General features: G+C 41.3%; 1 protein-coding gene across 4 annotated transcripts in view; it reads left to right on the top strand.

Moving 5' to 3' along the window:
* The window catches only part of ZDHHC9 (zinc finger DHHC-type palmitoyltransferase 9), an 85,542-nt gene extending 72,551 nt beyond the window's left edge, over positions 1-12,991 (top strand). For all 4 annotated transcript variants that reach the window (XM_038588276.1, XM_038588275.1, XM_038588274.1 and 1 more), the window contains 6 exons: positions 2,873-3,010; positions 3,916-3,964; positions 4,707-4,809; positions 5,368-5,471; positions 6,079-6,175; positions 9,809-12,991. In XM_038588276.1, the coding sequence (XP_038444204.1) occupies positions 2,873-3,010; positions 3,916-3,964; positions 4,707-4,809; positions 5,368-5,471; positions 6,079-6,175; positions 9,809-9,925 (608 nt within the window). In that variant the 3' untranslated portion in view covers positions 9,926-12,991. The remainder of the gene's footprint in view (positions 1-2,872; positions 3,011-3,915; positions 3,965-4,706; positions 4,810-5,367; positions 5,472-6,078; positions 6,176-9,808) is intronic.
* Positions 12,992-20,903: the final 7,912 nt, after the last annotated feature.

Here is a 20,903-nt window from a genome sequence, read left to right as displayed (position 1 = left end):
TGCCTTTGTCACTTAACATTATATCCTGAGCATTTTTCTACATCTTAAATGTTTTGAATGTATTATTTTCTAGTTTATTTAATTACGTATTATTTGCTATTCCATTTTATTCATTATCATTACACTGCAATAAAAATGATTAAATTTAAGGATGTAGAGAAATTGGAACCTTTATATACTGCTGGTGGGAATATAAAATGGTATAGCCACTGTGGAAAACAGTTTGGCCATTCCTCAAAAAGTTAAACATGGAATTATCATTTACCCAGCAATTTCACTCCTGGGTGTGTGTGTGTGTGTGTGTGTGTGTATACCTAAATTAGCTTGCTCAGGATACCATAACAAAATATCATACACTGGGTAGCTTAAACAACAGAAATTTATTTTTTAACAGTTCTGGAGGTTAGAAGTCCAACATCAGGTTACTGGCAGGATTGATTTCTGGTGAGGTCTCTTGTCTCTGGATTGCAGATCGCCACCTTCTTGCTGTGTTCATATGGCCTCTTTTCTGTGCTCATGCACTCCTGATGTCTCATCTTGTTCCTATAATGATACCAATCTGACATGATTAGGGCCCTACTCTTAAGACTTTTACCTCCTTAAAAGCCTTGTCCCCAAATACAGTTACATTAGGGGTTAAGGCTTTAACATATGAATTTTGAGAGGGACACAATTCTGTCCATAACAATACCAAAAATATTTGAAAATAGATAAACATTTTTGTACATTAGTGTGCATGGCAGTATTGTTCACGGTAGCCAAAAGGTGGAAACAACCCAGGTGTTCATCAACCAATGGATGGATAAACAAAATGTGTTATATCCATACAGTGGAATATTATTCAGCCATGAAGAGGAATGAAGTGCTGATATATGCTACATTGTGGATGAATCTTAAAAACATCATGCTAAATGACAGAGGCCAGACAGAAAAGGTCAAGATGATTCCAGTTATATGAAATATCTAGACTAGGAATAGAGACAGAGAAAGATTAGAGGTTACTGGGGCTGGGGGGAAAGAGAAAGTGGAGAGTTATTCTTTAATGGGTACAGAGCTTCTCTTTGGGGGTGGTGAAAAATTTTGGAAATGGGTAATGATGATGGTTGTACAACATTGTGAATTTTAAAAATGCCACTAAATTATACACTTAAAATGAATAAATTGGCAAATTGCATGTTATATATTTTTCCACAATACAAAATCTAATAAAAAATTACTGAACTTAAAAAAAAATTACTGAACTTAAATTTCTGTGCATATTTCTATTTCCTTATGAGAAATTACTGAAAATGAGTTTATTTTGCCAAAGGGGCATGAGCCTTATTAAGACTGTTGATACACACTGCCAAATTGGTTTTCTGAAAGGTTATCTCAATTTATACTCCCACAAAGAGTATAGTGGTATCCATTTTATGCTATTCTCACCAGCACTTGATACTATTTTTTATATTCTTATTTTGATAGACAAAAATTGTCTTATTTTGTACTAGTATTGCACTGAATTATTAGTGAATCTGAAAACATTTAACTATATGTGGTATTTGTTAACTGTTTTCACCCTTATTTTCTTGAAGGAGTATTTGTATTTTGCTATTGATTTGTAAGGACTTCTCATATACTAAGGTACAGAATTTACATATATTTACACTGGTTTTTTTCTCTTTAACATTCTTTTATGATATTTTTAATATGTATAAAATGTTTTTTAAGGTTTATGGAGTCAAATATATTTTTCTTTATCTGTGTTTTCTTTTTTTTATTTTTTATTTATTCATGAAAGACAGAGAGAGAGCTAGAGGCACAGGCAGAGGGAGAAGCAGGCTCCATGCAGGGAGCCCGACGTGGGACTCGATCCTGGGTCTCCAGAATCACGCCCTGGACTGAATGTGGTGCTAAACCGCTGAGCTACCTGGGCCACCCCTATTTGTGTTTTCTTCCATTACTTTTATGCTTACTGAGAAAATATTTTTCTACATAGGGGATAAATGTTCATCTATTCTTTTTTTAAAAAGATTTATTTACTTATTTATTTTAGAGAGAGAGAATAGGAGTGGGAAGGGCAGAAGGAGAGGGAGAGAGAATCTCAAGCAGACTGCGCTGAATGTGGAACCTGACTTGAGGCTTGAACTCACGACCCTGAGATCATGACCTGAGCTAAAACCAAGAGTTGACCACTCAACTGGTTGCACCACCCAGGCACCCCTCATCTATTCTTTATAGTTATTTAATGGTTTTATTTTATTTTTACATTAAAAAATTTTTTTAGAGAACTAGAGAGAAGGAAGGAGGTGGGGCAGAGGGAGAGGGAGAGAGAGAATTTCAAGCAGACTCCATGCCCAGCATGGAGCCTGATGTGTAACTGGATCTCACAATCCTGAGATCCTGACCTGAGTGGAAATCAAGAGTTAGACATTTAACTGGCTGAGCCACCCAGATGCCCCTGTAGTTTTATCATTTTAAAAAATAACTAGAGGTTAAGAAAAACCACACTACTCATTTTTTAAAATTTCCTTGGCTGTTTTCACCCACTTCTTATTCCTGAACTTAGTCCACCTAACATTTTTCTTTGGAAAAGCCAAGTCTCTGTTGTCAACTAGCAGTGAGGCAGCTCACTTGACCCCTCAGTGCCTTAGCTTTTTCAACTGTAATGGAAGGAAAAGAATATCTTCTTTTGCTTGACTTCCAGGGTGACTGTGGGGATGAAATGAGATGACTATGAAAACATTGTGAAAAAGTGAAAAAAAGAAACCAGTGTTTTTTTATAATTGAAATTGACAGTGGTCATTGGGGTCTCTAAATTAGGTACTATGTGGATGGTGTGTTGTGCTTCATTTTGGAGGCTTTGGCACTGGATTCTCCCTTTTTCCCACAGAGCGCTTTGACCATCATTGCCCCTGGGTGGGGAATTGTGTTGGAAAGAGGAACTACCGCTACTTCTACCTCTTTATCCTATCTCTCTCCCTCCTCACGATCTATGTCTTCGCCTTCAACATCGTCTATGTGGCTCTCAGTGAGTATGCAGGGCAGTGTCTGTTGGTGAGGGGTGGGAGAAGATTTAAGGAGATCTGAGGGGAGTGGTTGGGTTTCCTGGTGGGACTTTACCATTGCAAAGGCACCCTAGGACCAATTAGAAGTGAACACTACTTTTTGCTCTCAATTGGAGCTCCAAAACTTAACTCACATCAATCAGTATTACTGAGTGTGTTGACCTTCTCATTTGGTCCTCTGCTGAAGACTGAGGCCCTGATTACTGGTCTGTACCCAGAGTAGGGGGCATTTCTGAGGTGATCCCAGAGATTGAGGATGTATTTCGGTTCTGCATCCTTTTTTCTTCTTCCTTGTAAGACCTGCTCTGTGCCAGGTAGTAGAAAGGGTTATACTAGAGAAATGACTTTCAGTAGCTTGTGGTCTACTTTGGGAGACAGAGAATACACACTCACATGTGTGCACACATACACACACACCCCAAATCCCCCTAAAGGCAGATGAGATGTGGAGTTAAAGGAGGCTTCTTGATCAAGAGATGAGTTCTCAGCTGGATTTTGAACAAGGGAGGGGAGGGACATGGATTGGTGAGGAGAGAGAATTTTTCTTGGATAGTTCTGATTTCTTGCTGTGAATGCATGTTCTCCATCCATGTCCATAGTTTGGGGCTAAGGAAGAGGGAGAGGAACAGGAAGCATGGCTTCTGTCAGACTCTGTAGTCCAGTGCCAGGTCCCACATTGAAAGTGTAAACTCTTTGGTGAGGATACTACCTGCTTGTAGGTAAGAGTCCCTTGTCTGAGTGAGGGCTTAATCTCTTGCCAATTTGTAACAAGGGATCGGGAGAAAAGGAAATGAGTGGGTACTAGGATAAGTGCATTTTTTACTAAAGTCATTGATTTTTCTTTCTACTTGTCCTCCCAATTTAACAGAATCCTTGAAAATTGGCTTCCTGGAGACGTTGAAAGAAACTCCTGGAACATATCCTCCCCTGGCAGTATGTTCCTGTGACGCCCTCTTAAACTAGTTTCGAGTAGGCTTTCTCTCTGCAGTTCTCCCACCATCTCGTTTTTCAGATGTCAGAGAGTGCCAAAGTCTAAAGTTAAAAAAACAAAAAAAGTGTAGTCTTAATGGTAGCAACCAGAATGGAAGATGGCCAGGGCTTAAAGGGAGGTCTTTCCCTCACCACTTTCTCCACTGCCTCCCTCTGAAGTCCTTCTGATCCCAGGCTCAGCCCTGCCTCCTCTAGTGTCAGTACACCTCTCATGTCACTTGACCAAAGTCCTATCTTTCTGTTACAGCTAAGGCTTATTTTGTACAGCAGTTGTATTTCTGAAAAGGAGACTCAGATGGGAATTCTATAAGTCATGTTCTGTTTTTCCCACCAACTTTTCATTTATAAAGTTTATTTTTCAATGGATTTTCCATTGGCAGTGATGGCTTTGGCTCTCTTCTAAATGTTCTCTTCAAAGAGCTAATGATGAATAAACAAGCATTTAAATGAACCAGAAATGTTAGAGAGCTACTTGTAATGACTAAACAGGAGTCCTCTACCTTTCATATATCCAGCAAGTTTAGAATTCCTGTTATTATATACGGATACTTGGCCATTTGTGATATATGTTCTGAGAGGTAAGGATGGTATGATTGGTGCCGAGAGTATGGGCTGAAGCATTGAACCCCCCTGGTGTAGCTTCTTCAACATTCCTTAACATCACCGCACTGTTCTAGAAGTGCTCATTTGCTTCTTCACACTCTGGTCCGTCGTGGGACTGACTGGGTTTCATACTTTCCTCGTGGCTCTCAACCAGACAACCAATGAAGACGTGAGTCAACTTTCCCTTTTCCTCATCACATATTCTTCCTCTATCCAGAGCCTATTCTCTCATTTCCTGCTGGAGAACTGAGTCTCCAGGGTTTGGAAGGTCGATGCAGACAGAACCCTAGGGAGATTGTTAAATCCAAAATGTGGAAGAGAAAGCACACTGCTTTGTTTGGGGCTGTGTTTTTTTTTTAAGTTTTTATCTAAATTCACCATTGTTAATGGTATGATTTGTAGTCTTCCAGACTTGTGTCCGTGTTTTAGATGAATATATATTTTGTTTTTTTAGTTGAAAATAATACATATTATTCAGCTTCTGATTTTTCACTCTATTGTGAACATTTTTCCATGGCTATGCAGGTATTTTTTCCTGTTGTGGTAAAATATATATAATATAAAATGTACCATCTTAGCCATGTTTAAATATAGAACTCACTGGCATGAAGTACTCTCATGTTGTGCTACCATCACTACCATCCATCTCCAGAGCTTTTCATCTTTCCATGCTGTAGATATTTCTGCAGCATATTTTTTACTATAAGTCTTGGCTTTTATCTTGCAGATCAAAGGCTCATGGACAGGGAAGAATCGTGTCCAGAATCCCTATAGCCATGGCAACATTGTGAAGAACTGCTGTGAAGTGCTATGTGGCCCCTTGCCCCCCAGGTATTCAGAGAACTAGAAGATCCTGGGATTCTTGGGACAAGCAATTTAACCTAATCCTATTACCTGGTCTGATGCATTTTTTTGAGAGAGATAGAGAGAGAGAGAGAGAGCGAGCAAGCACGAGCACAACAGTAGGGTGGAAAGGCACAGAGGAAAGAGAGAGAATCTTAAGCAGGCTCCATGCCCAGTGCAGAGCCCAACATGGGGCTTGATCTCATGACCTTGAGATCATGACCTGAGCCAAACAAGAGTCAGACACTCAACTGCCTGAGCCCCCCAGGTGCTCCTGATGTATCCTTCTGAATGTGGCCTTTTTGGTGTCAAATAGGTCTTCCCAAGGATTATCCCTTGGTGCCTTACTACATGGACCACAGACCACAGGCTAGTTGTTTTGAAGGGATAACCTTTCGTTCTTATTTCATTTGTTTGTTTCTTCCTTGGTTTGTTGAAGAAAACCATGAATGGAAGACAGGAGGCATGTGCTAGGATAACACTAGTCTGTTAAAGGGTAGGTTTATGTTTTCTAGTACATGCAGCAAGGTTCAGTGGGGTGGGTGGGGGAAGGGATGAATACAAAGTGCTTTATTAATTGTCCTCTCTCCTTCAGTGTGCTGGACCGAAGGGGTATTTTGCCACTGGAGGAAAGTGGAAGTCGACCTCCCAGTACTCAAGAGACCAGTAGCAGCCTTTTGCCACAGAGCCCAGTAAGTATTCCTGACATAATGGCTGAATCAGTGATAGAAGGTGTAGGCTAAATTTACACCTATGAGATATAATTAGGCAATTTCATGTCCAGTTGCTCCAGCTTCTCTGTTTCTGCTTCTGTCCTGACATTGTCTTCAGATCTTTGTGCTCTTGAGGTAGGTTAAGAGCTAGTCATTTCTTTGACATCCTGTGCCAGTCACTGGGCTAGGTGCTAGGGATATGCCAGTTAACAAGACAAACAATTTCACTGCTCTCAAGGAACTCATTGTGTAGTAGGGTTGAAAGACAAGGAAATAGGCCATTGCTCAATGTTGTGAAAAGAGCCGTGAGGAGGGAAGCATAAAATGCTATCAGAGCAAAGATAGGGGTAAGGGCAGCAGTGGGTTAGAGTTAATGAAGGGGTTACCTTGGTAGAAGGGGGCTTCATCCCTGGAATATGCAGTGGTTGTAACAAATCTCCCAGCTGTCTTGCTCAGGATATACTTTATAAAGTATGTTCCTAAAAAGTTACTATTTGATATTTTATTTTTTATAATAGCCTTATTGAGCTATAATTCACACATTATAAAATCCCTATTTAAAATGTACAGCTCACTGGTTTGTAGTATAGTCACAGAGTTGTACAATCGTCACAACAATCAATTTTAAAATATTTTCATGATCTCTCACCAAATGCCTGTACCCAGCAGCAGTCACTCTTTTTCCTCCTAGCTCCCCCAGCCCAATCCCTAAGCAGCTATTAATCTACTTTCTTTTGCTATAGATTTTCCTCTTCTGTACATTCCATGTAAATGGAATCATATAGTGTGTGGTCACTTGTGACCGGCTTCTTTCATTTGACAATATTTTCAAGGTTCATCCATGTTGTCATATATAGCAGTACTTCATTCCTTTATACAGCTGAATAATATTCCATTATATGGATAATGCCACATCTTATTTATATATTCATCTATTGATAGCCATTTGGGTTGTTTGCAACAAACAACCTTTTGATTATGAATAATGCAGTGATGAACTTTCCTGTGCAAGTTTTTTCATAGACATGTATGAATTCATTTATCTTGGCTATATACCAGGAATGAAATCACTGGGTCATATAATAGCTCTATGTTTCACCTTTTGAGTACCTTGTGAACTGTTTTCCTAAGTGGCTGCACCCTTTTACATCCCCCACCAGTAGTGTATGAGGGTGCCAGTTTCTCCACATTCTTGGCAATACTTGTCATTATTATTTGACATTCTGGTTCTAGCCATCCTAGTGGGTGTGAAGTGGTATCTCACTGTGGTTATGATTTGCATTTCCTTAATGATGTTGGGCGTCTTTCCATGAGTTTATTGGCCATTTGTATATCTTCTTTGGAGAAGCATCTATTTAGATCCTTTATCCATTTTTAAATTGGGCAAGTTGGTTTTTTATTGTTGAGTACCAAGAGTTCTCTTATCAGATATATGATTTGCAAATATTTTCTCCCATTCTGTGGGTTATCTTTTCACTTTCTTAATGGTGTCCTTTAAAGCACAAAAGTTTAAATTTTGATGTAGTCCAATTTATCTATTTTTTTTCTTCTATTTCTTGGGCTTTTGCTGTCAGATGTAAGAAACCATTGTCTAATCCAAGGTCATGAAGACTTATTCCTCTGTTTTTCTAAGTGTTTTATAGTTTTAGCTCTTAATATTTAGAACCTTGATCCATTTTGAGTTAATTTGTATATATATGGTGCAATGTAGGGAGTTCAAGTTCTTTGATTTGCATGTGGATATACAGTTGTCTCAGCACCCTTTGTTGAAAAGACTATTTTTCACCCATTGAATTGTCTTGGCACCCTCATCAAAAATCAATTGACTGTAAATGCAAGAGTTTGTTTCTGGATTCTCAGTCCGATTTCATTGATCAGTATATCTATTATTGTGCCAGTATCACACCATCTTGGTTATTGTGGTATTGTAGTAAGTTTTGAAATTAGGAAGTGTGAGTCATACAAATTTGTTCTTTATTTATTCAATTATTTTGGCTGTTCTGGGTCCCTTGAATTTCCATATTCATCTTAGGATTTGCAAAGAAGCCAGCTGGAATTTTGATGAGGATTGCATTGAAGCTATAGATCAATTTTTGGAGTATTATCTTCCTAACAAGATTAAATCTTATGAATAATTAACATGGCTGTCTTCATTTGTTTAGGTCTTCTTTAATTTCTTTCAACATTTTGGGGATGCCTGGGTGGCTTAGTGGTTGAGCATCTACCTTCGGCTCAGTGCGTGATCCCAGGGTCCCAGGATCGAGTCCCACATTGGACTCCTTACATGGAGCCTGCTTCTCCCTCTGCCTCTCTCTCTGTCTCTCTCTGTGTCTCTCATGAATAAATAAACAAAAATCTTTAAAAAATTCTTCTTTCAACATTTTGTATTTTCCAGAGTACATTTTTTAAAAATTTTATTTATTTATTTAGAGAGAGCATACACATGCAAGTGGGGGGAAGGGCAAAGGAAGAGGGAGAGAGAATCTCAAGCGACTTTGTGCTAAGCATAGAGCCAGATGCAGGGCTTAATCTCATGACCCCGAGATCATGACCTGAGCTGAAATCAAGAGTCAGACGCTTAACCAACTGAACCACCCAGGTACCGCTAGTATAAGGTGTTTTTTAAAGTTTTATTTATTTAAGTAATCTCTACCCTCATCGTGGGGCTCAAACTCATGACCCTGAGATCAAGAGTCACATGCTTCTCCAGCTGAGCCAACCAGGTGCCCTCAGAGTATAAGTTTAATGCTTCTTTTGTTACATTTATTCATAAGTATTTTATTCTTTTTGATGTTACTGAAAATGAAATAATTTTCCTAATACATTTTTGGATTGTACATTGGAAGTATATAGAAATTCAATTAATTTTTTTATATTGATCTTGTATCTTGAAACCTTGCTAGACTAGTTTATTCTAATAGATTTTTAGTAGATTTGAGCTTTCTTTTCAAATAGAATCCTACTTTTAAGTGGATGATTTTTGTAAAGTAGATAATTGTTCTCTACCCTTCCTAAATTTTGAATTCTTTTTTGAAGTACAGCAAACTCTGGTTTATATATTATTATCATTTTGAATTTCATTTTCCTGATGAATCTGATCTTATATCATAACAATCTAGGTTAGTGATGCTAAGTTGAAGGTAGGGAAGGATAGTATTTTAGAATCACTAAGGGGGCATTTTCAAACCACATATCCCATCTGAAGATTTTGCCACCCTACCCTATTTGATTTAGGATCAGTGTTCCGGTGAGCTGTGTGTTAGGGAATAAAAAAGACTGAGAACCACTCAGGCCTTCTTAGACAAGTATGTTATAGCATTCTGTTGTGAAGGGAAGGGGTCTGTGTAATTATTTGTGGTCCCTTTTATTAATATCACAAATAATGATGAAAACATCTATCCACAACAGTGAAGAATAGAATTCAAACTTCAGTCGCATTCTGTTGAGAAGACTAGAGTTCGGTCTTGGTTCTGAGTTTGGTGTTGGTGGATGTATATTTGTAGCATCAGTGTGGTTGATGGATTCAGAGGAAGAGTTAGGTGTCTATGTATTATCTCCATTTAGATCTTAAGGGAGAGTTTTGTATTGAATTTGATACGTTTTCCTTCTCAGGCCCCAACAGAACATCTGAGCCCAAGTGAGATGCCGGAGGATACCAGCACTCCTGAAGAGATGCCACCCCCAGAGCCCCCAGAGCCACCACAGGAGGTGACTGCAGCTGAGAAGTAGCCTATCTATGGAAGAGACTTTTGTTCGTGTTTAATTAGGGCTGAGAGAGATTTAAGGGGAGAAGATAAACCTGAGACAGAGAGCAACCGAGCTGTCCCTTTTATTGTTTTCCTTTGGTCTTATTCACCCAATTGCACACTGGCATTTTCTTGCTGCAAGCTTTTTTTAATTTCTGGACTTGAGGCAGTCACGGAAGATGTCAGTCACCTCTGGTAACTGGACAAATGGGTCCCTTGGGCCCCGACACTGGCTTTCAATGGCCTTAGCCATGGAGTCTCCTTGGACTCCCCTCTCTTTCCTCCAGATGCCAGCTCTCCTGCTTGGGGTCATTGACCCAATTCTGGGGTTAAAGTTTCTTGAGACTGGCTCAAATCCTCCCAAGCTGCTGCATGTCATGAGTCCAGAGGCCGTCACAGAAAACTCTGGCCAGGGAATCCTAACTGGATTCCCAGGGCCTTCAGAACTGAAGAGGGTGAAGAGTGGGCTTGGAGGATTCTCCTGGCTACAAAGTGCCAACATTGCCGGCAAATCCTTTCAGGAATGGGGCAGATAACTTCCACTTGTATTTATTCATGTAGCTTCTCCTCTGTCCCCTGCCCACTCTCTAACACCCAAGCCCCACTCTTTTTCAACTAGAAATATGTAAGTAGTTACTGTAGAGAAAACAACCACATTTCTTGTAGACTACCTGGAAACTTTTTAATACCTGTGCCATTCTTAGTAAGAATTTATGAGATGCCAATGACATGGCCCCTTGCACTCTTTGTCTCATCTCTCCTCCTTTCTCGTTAGCCCCTTTTGTTTTCCTTTTGACTCTTGCTCCTGCTAGGAGCAGGAACAGCAGTAATAAAAGTCTGCACTTTGGTGATTCCTTTTCCTCAGAGGAAGCCTGAGTGCTCACTTAAACACTACCCCCTCAGACTCCCTGTGTGAGGCCTGTAGAGGCCCTGAATGCACAAATGGGGAAACCAAGGCACAGAGAGGCTCTCCTCTCCTCTCCTCTCCCCCTATGTCCCCTCAAAAAAGAAAAAAAAAGAAAAAAAAGAATAACCAGTACTTCCATTAGGCCTCGGCTGAGTGAGGAGGGAAAGCCCAGCACTGCTGCCCTCCCGGGTAAACCCACTCCAAGGCCTTGGCCCACCTCGGGCTTGGTAACCACACGGGGGCTTCCTCCAAGCCCCACTCTTCCAGCACTTCCACCGGCAGAGTCCCAGAGCTGCTTCACCCTGGGGGTGTGCTTTGACCCCCAGTCAGCTCTGCTCAGGACCTGCTCTATTTCAGGGAAGAAGATTTATGTATTATATGTGGCTATATTTCCTAAAGCACCTGTGTTTTTCTCTTTCTAAGCCAGGGTCCTGTCTGGATGACTTACGGGGAGGGGGGGGAGTGTAAACCAGAACTTTTAATCTATTTGAAGGTGATTAAACTGTGTCTAATGCAAACTGCCTGCCTCCTCCTTCCCCCCTTCCATTTCAAAAACCACCATGAGGTTGTGAATGTCTTTGTGTGGGGGGTAGGGGTGGGGGTTGAAGGGGTTGCTTGTTATTACATACTTCCATTTTCTAGGGGACCCTTGAGTTGGAGAAATAGCTCCCAAACTCTCCACTGATCTAGACCACATTTTGAGCTAAAGTTTACCTTATTCTGGACTATGAAGTAAAGGGCTTTCAAAGCAATATACAGTTTAGCACGATTGGGAGGGTTGGAGGGGGTATATTTACTTAAGAGAACATGTTCTTTATTAGGATATTGTTTTTATGCAGAGGGATGCTGTTAATTGCAAATGAGTCTTGATTATTAAAGCAGGCTCCTTGGAGCCTCCTCTTGGAAATATTTTGTTAGTGATCTTTTACAAGCAATGGCATATATTTCTTTTTTAAATGGTCTAAAATCAAGACTCCTTACCAATGCCTATCTCACCCTTCCCAGTTAATCAAAATTCATGAAATTTGGCTGCTTCCAGATTTTTCTGTATGTCTTCTTATTTTCTTCGTATTAGAGTTTGAGTGTAGCAATCAGGAGAAGCAGAGAGATGGGTTCTGAGTGACTCAGATTCCTCTCCTATCTGCCTCTATTTTTCCATTCTTTTTCTGGATCTCTCACTTTTATCTTTGTAGCTAGATTTCATTAGTTCAACATAAGGCCAAGCCTGAAGAATTTGGAAGTTACTAGATTTTTCCAGTTAACCTGACACTCAGATGAACTCCTTTAGCCCACTCTCAGCCTACCCTGTCTCAGCCCATCTCTTCCCTTGGGTTAGGACAGATTTCTCTCCTTGCTCAATCACTTTCTCTCCTTACCTCAACCACTCTTCTGCTGATTTCTGAGGTGAAGGGTAAACCTGGAAATCCCTTATCTCTAGTGTGAAATGAGTTTTTAAAAAGTTTCTGCTTTTTCATACTCCCTGCCCTCTTTCTTTTCCTTTATAAATCTTCTGTATTTAAGACCTTGGCCTGAAGATTTGTCCCATTCATACCATGCACCAGCTGGGACCATCCTTAGTCTGAGTTTGGGTCAGAGAGGAGATTGCAGAATTGATCCTTCCCCAGGGGGAGTAGGCCTTAAATTGTTTACTCTTTTCAATGGCTGACATTCTTTCCACCTCTCACCTTCCTCTCCATCCCTTAAGTTTCCTATGCACCCCACTTCCCTGGGCCAGGATGGCTGGCACAGATCCAAAACCGCTGAGGGATGGTGGAGTTTGGCTATTTTGGGACCACTTCTCCATGTCTATTGGGCTCTGGGGCCCTCTTTGCTCTAGTGGAGAGCATCATCCGCCCCCTTTGCTTTTTTTCCCAGTGGCAGATATGGGTTCTAATTTCATAGCAACTAAATTCCATTCTTCATGCCCTGCCCTTCCTGCCTTTGCCCCTAAAGGCCCCTTTTCCTACTGACCAAATCTCTTTACCTTGTTGGGGGAAAAAAAGTATTTTGTTTTTAAATCTATTTTCTAACTTAAATGCAATTTAATATGTAAATCTCTGCACTTTTGTGTGAGCCTACAAATATGTATGTGTGGTAGGTTTTTCACTCTTTGGTATTTCTTAATAAAGAAATTTTTCTTTTTGGGGTGAAGCCAATTAATGAAGGAGACTTGAATGGTTTTAGAAATACAGGGATGTCTGTTTTTTTGTGCTTCTGCCTTATTTCTTTACTTGTGCCTAGTGTGAGTAACCAGCCCTTCCCCCACCTTTTGACTCCCTTCCTTTGAGAAAGCCCTCAGCTGAGTGGGACAGGGAGAGGGACCTGTCCTGTGTTTGGTACTCTGGGACTGCTTAGATTGGCTCAAGTAGTAACCTAGCAACCTAGCCCCCTCACTCTCCTCATGGCCTAGCCCTGTTAGTGCTTTTCTTCTAGTTCTGTTCATTGATTCTCCTGAGGCTGGGGCCAGGCTAGGGAAAATCACCAAGGGATCACAGTGAACTGATAGTTTGCCCTTTGTCCTGGTGCTACTAAAGAACAGGAATGCTTTCAATAATTCCAAAAGCATCTGTGTCAGTTTTAAGAATACATTCTGGGTGGCTCAGTCTGTTGGACATCCAACTCTTGATCTTGGCTCAAGTCATGATCTCAGGCTTGTGGAATTGAGCCCCTGAGTCCCCTCATTGGGCTCTGCGCTCAGCAAGAGGTCTGCTTGAGATTTTCTCCCTCTGCCCCTCACCCACTTGCATGCATGCTTGAACGAGTGTGCCCAGGTGCACATATGCATTCTCTTTCTCCCAAATAAATAAATCTTAAAAAAATAAATATTCTGGGAATCACTTGCTATTCTTAGGCAATAGATTTTAGAAATAGTATCAAAGGCTAAAACTGTGCATATCATTAGTTTTAAAGGATGCAAGCCCAGCTCACAAAAAGAGAGTCATTGTGAATTTCATGTTTTGGCTAAATACGAAGTGGGAATGGGAGCTAAAAATCTGCATCTGCACATTTTTGAATGTCCTATAGGATGTTAATGTAAGTGGGATCACCTAGTGTAATTAGCTTGGTCTGATTATTTTACAAATCAACACAAAGTATGTTTTTACAATTTTATTTATTTTTAAACATTTATTTATTCACTTAGAGAGTGTAAACAGGGGGAGGGACAGAAGGAGGGGGAGAGAGCGAATCTCAAGCAGACTCCCCTATGAACAAGGAGTCCAATGCAGGGCTTGATTTCACGACCCTGAGATCATGACCTGAGCTGAAATCAAGAGTTGGATGCCTAACTGACTGAGCCACCCAGCTGCCCCTCTTTTTACAATTTTAATGTATACACTGAATTTCCAGGAATGCAACAATTATGCAAATTAAGGGAAGATGGCATTTTATTTGGTTCAGAACTTTATCAAGAATTGTGACTTGAAAATCATGTCACCAACAGCAATGCCATTCATGGATTTTTAAGGTGACAGTGCAGTGTACCTGTATTTGTCTTTCTTTGTTGCAATTGCATTCACAGTGGTTCTACATATATAAGTGGAAGTCTCTATTATATCTTTTAGTATAGTCTTGTTCAGGCATTTGCATATTGAAATATATATTATCTCATAAACAAACTTCCTTTTTTTCTCCTTTATATTGTAATTAGTGTATTATATTACTATTCTGGAAATGATGTATATAAGCAGGTTATGTTACCTATGAAAGTCATTTCAGGGTGGCAAAGGGCATATCATATTGTATCTACCAAGGGAAGATTGGAGCTGATAGGGTTGAGAACCACTGTATTATATCAAAGGTCCTTTTCTACCTCTAAATATTTGGAAAACTCAGAAAATAAACAAACATCCCTCTTCCCTCACACCCTTAATGTGCTTTTTAATTTTAAAAGCAACACATGCTCATTATTGAACATTGGGAAAGTAAGATGATTTTTAAAATTACCCATAAACTCATCACCAAGATATAATAATCACTGTTAATGTTTTGGTGTATTTCTTTCTAACTTTTTTCTGTGCATGCATGTGTGTGGGTGTGTGTGTATACATATATATCCATCCATACATATATATGTATTTACATATATATCTTAAGTGAACTCTACCCCCAGCATGGGGCTTGAACTCACAGCCCTGAGATCGAGTCACATGCTCTATCAACTGAGCAAGCCAGGTGCCCCAGTGTGCATGTATATTTTTAGACGTAACTGGAATTCAACTATAAATAGAGTTTGTGATCCTGCTTTTTTTCTTAGCATTTTCCATATCATTAGAAATCATTTGAAAATACTTAATGATTCTATAACATATATATAACCCCCTATTGTCAGCCACGTAGGAGTTTCATTTTACATTATTATAAATAATGTTGTGATGAACTTCTTTATATATAGGAATATCTGTGATAATTTCCTTAGGATAGATTCCTAGAAGTGGAATCACTAGAGTCAAATGGAGTGCTCCTTTAAAGGCTCTCAATAAATATGGCCAAATTGCTCTACAGAAAGCCTGTCACTATTACTCCTGCCAGCAGTGTATCAGAGAGCCTGCTTCAACACATCTCATTTAAACATTTGGTAATTTATACTTGTAAACTGGTATCTCGGTGTCACTTCATTTCTATCTCTTCTGTTAATAATGAGGTCAAACATTTTTCACACCTCCCCTCTGCCTTATATTTCTTGCCATTTGTATTCTGTGAATTGGCTGTCCAAGCCCTTTCTTTTTCTTCTGGTATTGGGAAGTTTTCTACTCAATTAGTAAATGAGAATTTGGAGCTCAAATACCACCACAGGCCAGGAAATGAGGGGGCCTTGATTTAAAAGTGGTTTTACAACTCTGAAACATGGTGTAGATGACCTCCCTGACATTCCATACCCCTGCACCTTCTTCAAGCCCCGCTCTCGTTACCTTTTCTGTCAGCCACCGCCCATCTTCAGCTATCTGGTTGTTCCCATGTGGCTAAAGGGTTGTAGTTTTGTGCCAAATTAGAGATAGGAGGGATCCCTGGGTGGCGCAGCGGTTTGGCGCCTGCCTTTGGCCCAGGGCGCGATCCTGGAGACCCGGGATCGAATCCCACGTCGGGCTCCCAGTGCATGGAGCCTGCTTCTCCCTCTGCCTGTGTCTCTGCCTCTCTCTCTCTCTCTCTCTCTGTGACTATCATAAATAAATAAAAATTAAAAAAAAACAAATTAGAGATAGGATGATTGTCATAAAACTGGGGCTCTGTTAAATGACATTGCTGAAAGGAACATGCTTGCATTTGCTCTTGTTCTCTCACCAAATTAAATATTGTGACTTACCTAAGGTCACATAGACAGTTACTGGTAGAGCTGAGACCAAATCCCAGATGTCCTGACTCCCAGTCCAGAGAGCTTTCTGGCATAACCCAGGTGCAGACAGATAAAGAGGTTTGAATATCTCCAAGTGTCTACTTGAGAGCCTTTCATTTATTGGACATTCAATAACTACTTGTTGAAAACTAACTATGTGCTAGGGTTACCTTTAGGAGAAATTGCATTGCTGACCCCATTCTCTTGTGAGTTAAGAACTAGCAATGATTTTAGGATTTTTAAAATCATTTTGGATTAGTTTTACCAAAGATCTCTCCATTTTAAGCATACAGGGAGCTGACTATATATAGTCAGGCTGATATGGGGGTGGTTGCCAGAGTTTTTTTTTTTTAAACTTAAATCTCTTAAATATTTCTCCAGATCCCTGCACTTAGGTTGAACTGATGATGGGGTTTCTTTAGCACAGAGTCAGGAAGTTGCCTAGTCTGGTTCCCACAGTCAAGTTGGCTGTCCCTTTGTGAGGGTCATTGCCCTGGGCTCCTTCTGACGCGATCCCTGGCAGGTCCCAAAGGCAATGGTATACAAATGCTATATTGGTAACTGTGAAGTTATAGGAAAAGGTGAAGCCTACATATCAAGTGCTATAGAATTCCATTTATTTAGGGCCTTCCTGGAGGAGGAGTCTTGGCTGAGTCTAGAAGGGAGGCAGTTCCTTCCCACTTGATTGTGTTGTCCGCTGAATATTATAGAATGTGGCCGACGTTGTGTGAAAAGCTAAGGTAGCCTCTATTGTGAAGGAGAGGTGGGAGAGCCACTTCTTTTCCCCAGCTGGGAAACCTCATACCTCATCCCGAATTTCCTGACTTGAAAGGGGGGAAGGTGTTGGAACTCACTGAGACTACAGTGATCGGTGCCCTTTTTTCCTTTTTTTTTAAAAAGATTTTATTTATTTATTCATGAGAGACACACAGAGAGAGAAAGAGAGAGAGAGGCAGAGACACAGGCAGAGGGAGAAGCAGGCTCCATGCAGGGAGCCCTATGTGGGACTCGATCCCAGGTCTCCAGGATCACACCCTAGGCTGAAGGTGGCGCTAAACCACTGAGCCTCCTGGGCTGCCCTCCCTTCTTTCTTTTTAAAACCCTGCTTTAGCTTTTGTTTTTAATGCCCTTGGTCTCTAATGGCCCCATCACAGCTTCCACTTATGCCAAAGACCTGGGTGGGGAGACCTTTATGAGTAACAGTTGGAAGCCATGGCTGGGGCTAGTGTCAGACCACACTGCTGTAGGGTTTGGCTGGTAAGAGAGGGAATTTGTGGAGTTGACAGCCTTCATTGTGAGGTTGTAGGGAAGCCGATTGGAGGCGACCTGGGGAAGTCTAAGGTAAGTTTCTGAGAAATAGGGACAGTGAGTTCATTCAGGTGGGATGTGCTGATTCCCCCAGCTTCTTCCCTGCTGAGCCAGGGAGGAGGAAGTTGCTCCTAACCTTGAATTGGGGAAGAGCTTGCTGGACTCTAATTGTTCCTTCTTGAATCTGGCCTGTATCCTCTTCCTTCTAGTGGCCCATGGATGTCCAAGGGAGTTGCCTAAAATAACTCTGGTGTTCAGGGCTGATCATACTATTGCAAACTGGGCAGATCCAGGGCTTCTCCCCCACCCAAACTCCTCAGGTGGGCTTACTCTCCATCTGTCTGTCTGGGTACCAGAGCTGGCCCCCTCTAGCCTAGATCCCAATATCCAAGGGGCTTGGATATCAGTTTGTCTCTAGAGTCTAGCAGTTAGTCTGTAAACAATCATGTTCTGAAATGGTCTTCATACTCATTCTTAAGCTCAGTACCCTGAGATTACAAAAGAGTCAGAGAGCCACCATTTATTGTTACTATGGGCCAGGAATTTATATGCATGATCTCATTTGTTTAACGACCCAAAGAGGTAGGTATTATTAGGCCATTATTCTTTTTTAAATTTAATTTTTAAAATTATTTTTTATTGAGATTAACATATAGCGTAAATTTAGGATGTGCAGTGTGTTGGCTTGATACATTTATATATTGCGATATTGAATATTTTTATTTTACAGAAAAGAAATGTATATGTATGTAATTACCTGAAGTCATGTAATTACTAAGTGGAGGAGCCAGAATTTGAAGACATTTTAGTTTAACTCCAAAGCCTTTGCCCTTGGTCACTACACGAAGTAGGGATTCAAGCTGAGATGGGCCTTGAAGGGAATGAAACAGAGGGAGGAAGGTGTTGTGGATTTAGGGGTTCTGACACGTTATCATTCATTATGCATTGATTTTGTGCTGGACACTCTGCTAAGCATTTTATGTACACTAGTTCACTCAATCTTTGTAACAACAGCATGGGGCTAGTACTACTGTCTCCACCTTATTGATTTGGAAAGTGAGGATCGAGGAGGTTAAGTGACTTGTCCAGGGTGACCCAGCTAAGGGACAAAGCCAGGACTTGAACTCGGGTTAGCCCTGACTCTTAACTGCTAGGCTTTGCCTGTCCACTTGCTATCCCCAGGCCCTAGAGGGGCCTAAGGTCAGAGGAAGAGCCCAATGCCCTCTTGGACTAGCCCACTTCCACCCTTCCAAGGGGAGCTAGAGGCTATAGCCACCTGGGCCTCTGACATAGACTAGGAGTGGGGATAGAGGGTCTCCAGCTGGGAAGACTCAGCCTCTTGAACTGCAGGCCTCGATTTGCGGGGCCTAATGGATAATACGATGAGGTCCCTATTGGCATCTTCTAGAAGTCTATGGGCTGGAGAAGAGGTTCCAGCAGCCCTGCCTGGAGGAGGAGCTTCAGGCCACGGGCTAAAGCCCTACCTGACACTACACTTCTCATCCCTCAGGCCCTGGCCTATAGAGTATATTTCCTTGTTGCCTCTCCTCACCTGCCCCTCCCAAAATCCTGTGGTCATTGGAGTCTTTGCACGACTACCTACTTCCAGCCTATATCCAGCCTATAAACCCAAATGAGGCCAATAGCCCTGAGACACTTCCCACTCTCCTCCCTAGGATGGGTGGGTGGGAGTTCAAATCATTTCTCAGTCTGATTTTGCTTTTTCTGGTATTTCCCTTTTCTCAGCTTAGACCTAATAGATAGATATTACCCAGGAATTTTGAATGGGTTGGGAATCTCCTCTGATGAGGTCCCCTTGCTGTGTGTGGGTTTTAAGTACCATGGGCATTATTCATCCCCCACTCCCCACCTTCCCAGAAGCCTGTGCCAAAAGACAGCAGGATAATGACTTGGCTACTGCCTCAAGTTGGAGGCCAGAGGTCTGGGTTTTTATTTTTTCAAAAGTTAAAATGTTGTTCTTTTTAAAATAGACATAAAAATAATAGATACTTTTGAAATTCAAACAAAAGAAAAGAAGAATATAGAAGGTGAACACCTCTCCCTCACTCCTCCACCCCACCCTACTTGTCTCACTGGTAACCATTTGGTGCAGATCTTTCCAGTCTTTATTCTTTTGTATGTTTGCCTTTTCTTAGATAAAAATGGAATCACCCTATAAATAATGTTTTAGTATTTGTTTTTCCCCCATGATATAGCACAGACTTCTTTTACAGTAAGAATGTTTGTACATTATTTGTATAATTTTAAACTTTTTAATTAAACAATAAAAAACCATGAAGATCTTCCCTGTATCATTAAATATTTTTCTACATCATGATTAATGATGCACAGTATTGTGTGAATGAAATATAATGTATCTAACTAACTCCCCATTTGTGTTGTTTCCAATTTCTTACTCTCAGAGACAAAGCTGTTGTGAGAATCCTTGTCCATATATCTGATATATCTGCATGCACTTATGAGACTCTTTCTGGGGATCAAATCCAAGGAGGGGAATGGCTGGGTCAAAGGGTGTCAAAGGTGCATTACAGGGGGTCAGATTGTCCTCCAAAGGGCAGGGGTTTCTGAAAGCTTGTTGGGCTCCCTGCACAACTTCTTCAACCTGACTGAGCTGCAGGTTCCTCCTCTGTAAAATGGAAAGATGATGGTATGTACCTTGGGGCTGGGGGTACTGTGAAGATGATCTGAGAGAATAAATGCAAAATGCTTGGTTTTGGGCAGTAAGTGATATCATTGGAGTCGTGAGGCTGTTTGGGCCTCTCCTCATTTCTTTGGTTAGGATACTGCTTGCCATTTAGTGGCTGTGGGTAGCAGGAGCAAAGCCTGGAAGCAGAGTGGCCCTGTCCTCACTCTGGGGGCAGCTCTCAATCCAGTTTGCCCTCCCTAATGCCGTTAATGGCAGCATAAACAAAGGAAGCCCGGGGTCTCCATCTCTGTCCTACCTTCCTGGAGATAGTGTAGCTTCAGTGGGCACAGGTGGGGCCTGAGAAGAGGTGGCCCCAGAGGGAAGGCCCTGCGAAATCCAAACCTCTCCTATTTGGACCTGGACGGCTCCTAGTTCCGGCCCTTCCTCACTGAGGGGTCCTCAAGGCTCTTGATAAATAATCATTCTAGGAAGACGGACATAGTTACCCCCCCCCCACTCTCAGACCCCAGCAAGGCCTATGGCCCAGGAGCCTGTACTCTGAGGAGAGCTGGTTAGTGGGAAGAGCAGAGATAGCGCTTCTTACTGGAGCTTTCAGTCCGCAGGATCAAGGGCAGTGAGCATCTTCAGGGAAGGGACAGATTGTCCTGAAAGGACAATGGAGGTCATTTTGCCAAGTCCAGCTTCGAAGGATACTGGTCTGAACCTTCTCCAACCCTCCCCCCATAGGAAAGACAACTGGAGACTAA

The sequence above is a fragment of the Canis lupus genome, chromosome X (genome assembly GCF_011100685.1).
Source record: "Canis lupus familiaris isolate Mischka breed German Shepherd chromosome X, alternate assembly UU_Cfam_GSD_1.0, whole genome shotgun sequence".
Classification (NCBI taxonomy): Eukaryota; Metazoa; Chordata; class Mammalia; order Carnivora; family Canidae; genus Canis; species Canis lupus.
The sequence above is the reverse complement of the archived record's forward strand: the minus strand, read 5'-3'. Positions and strand labels throughout refer to the sequence as shown.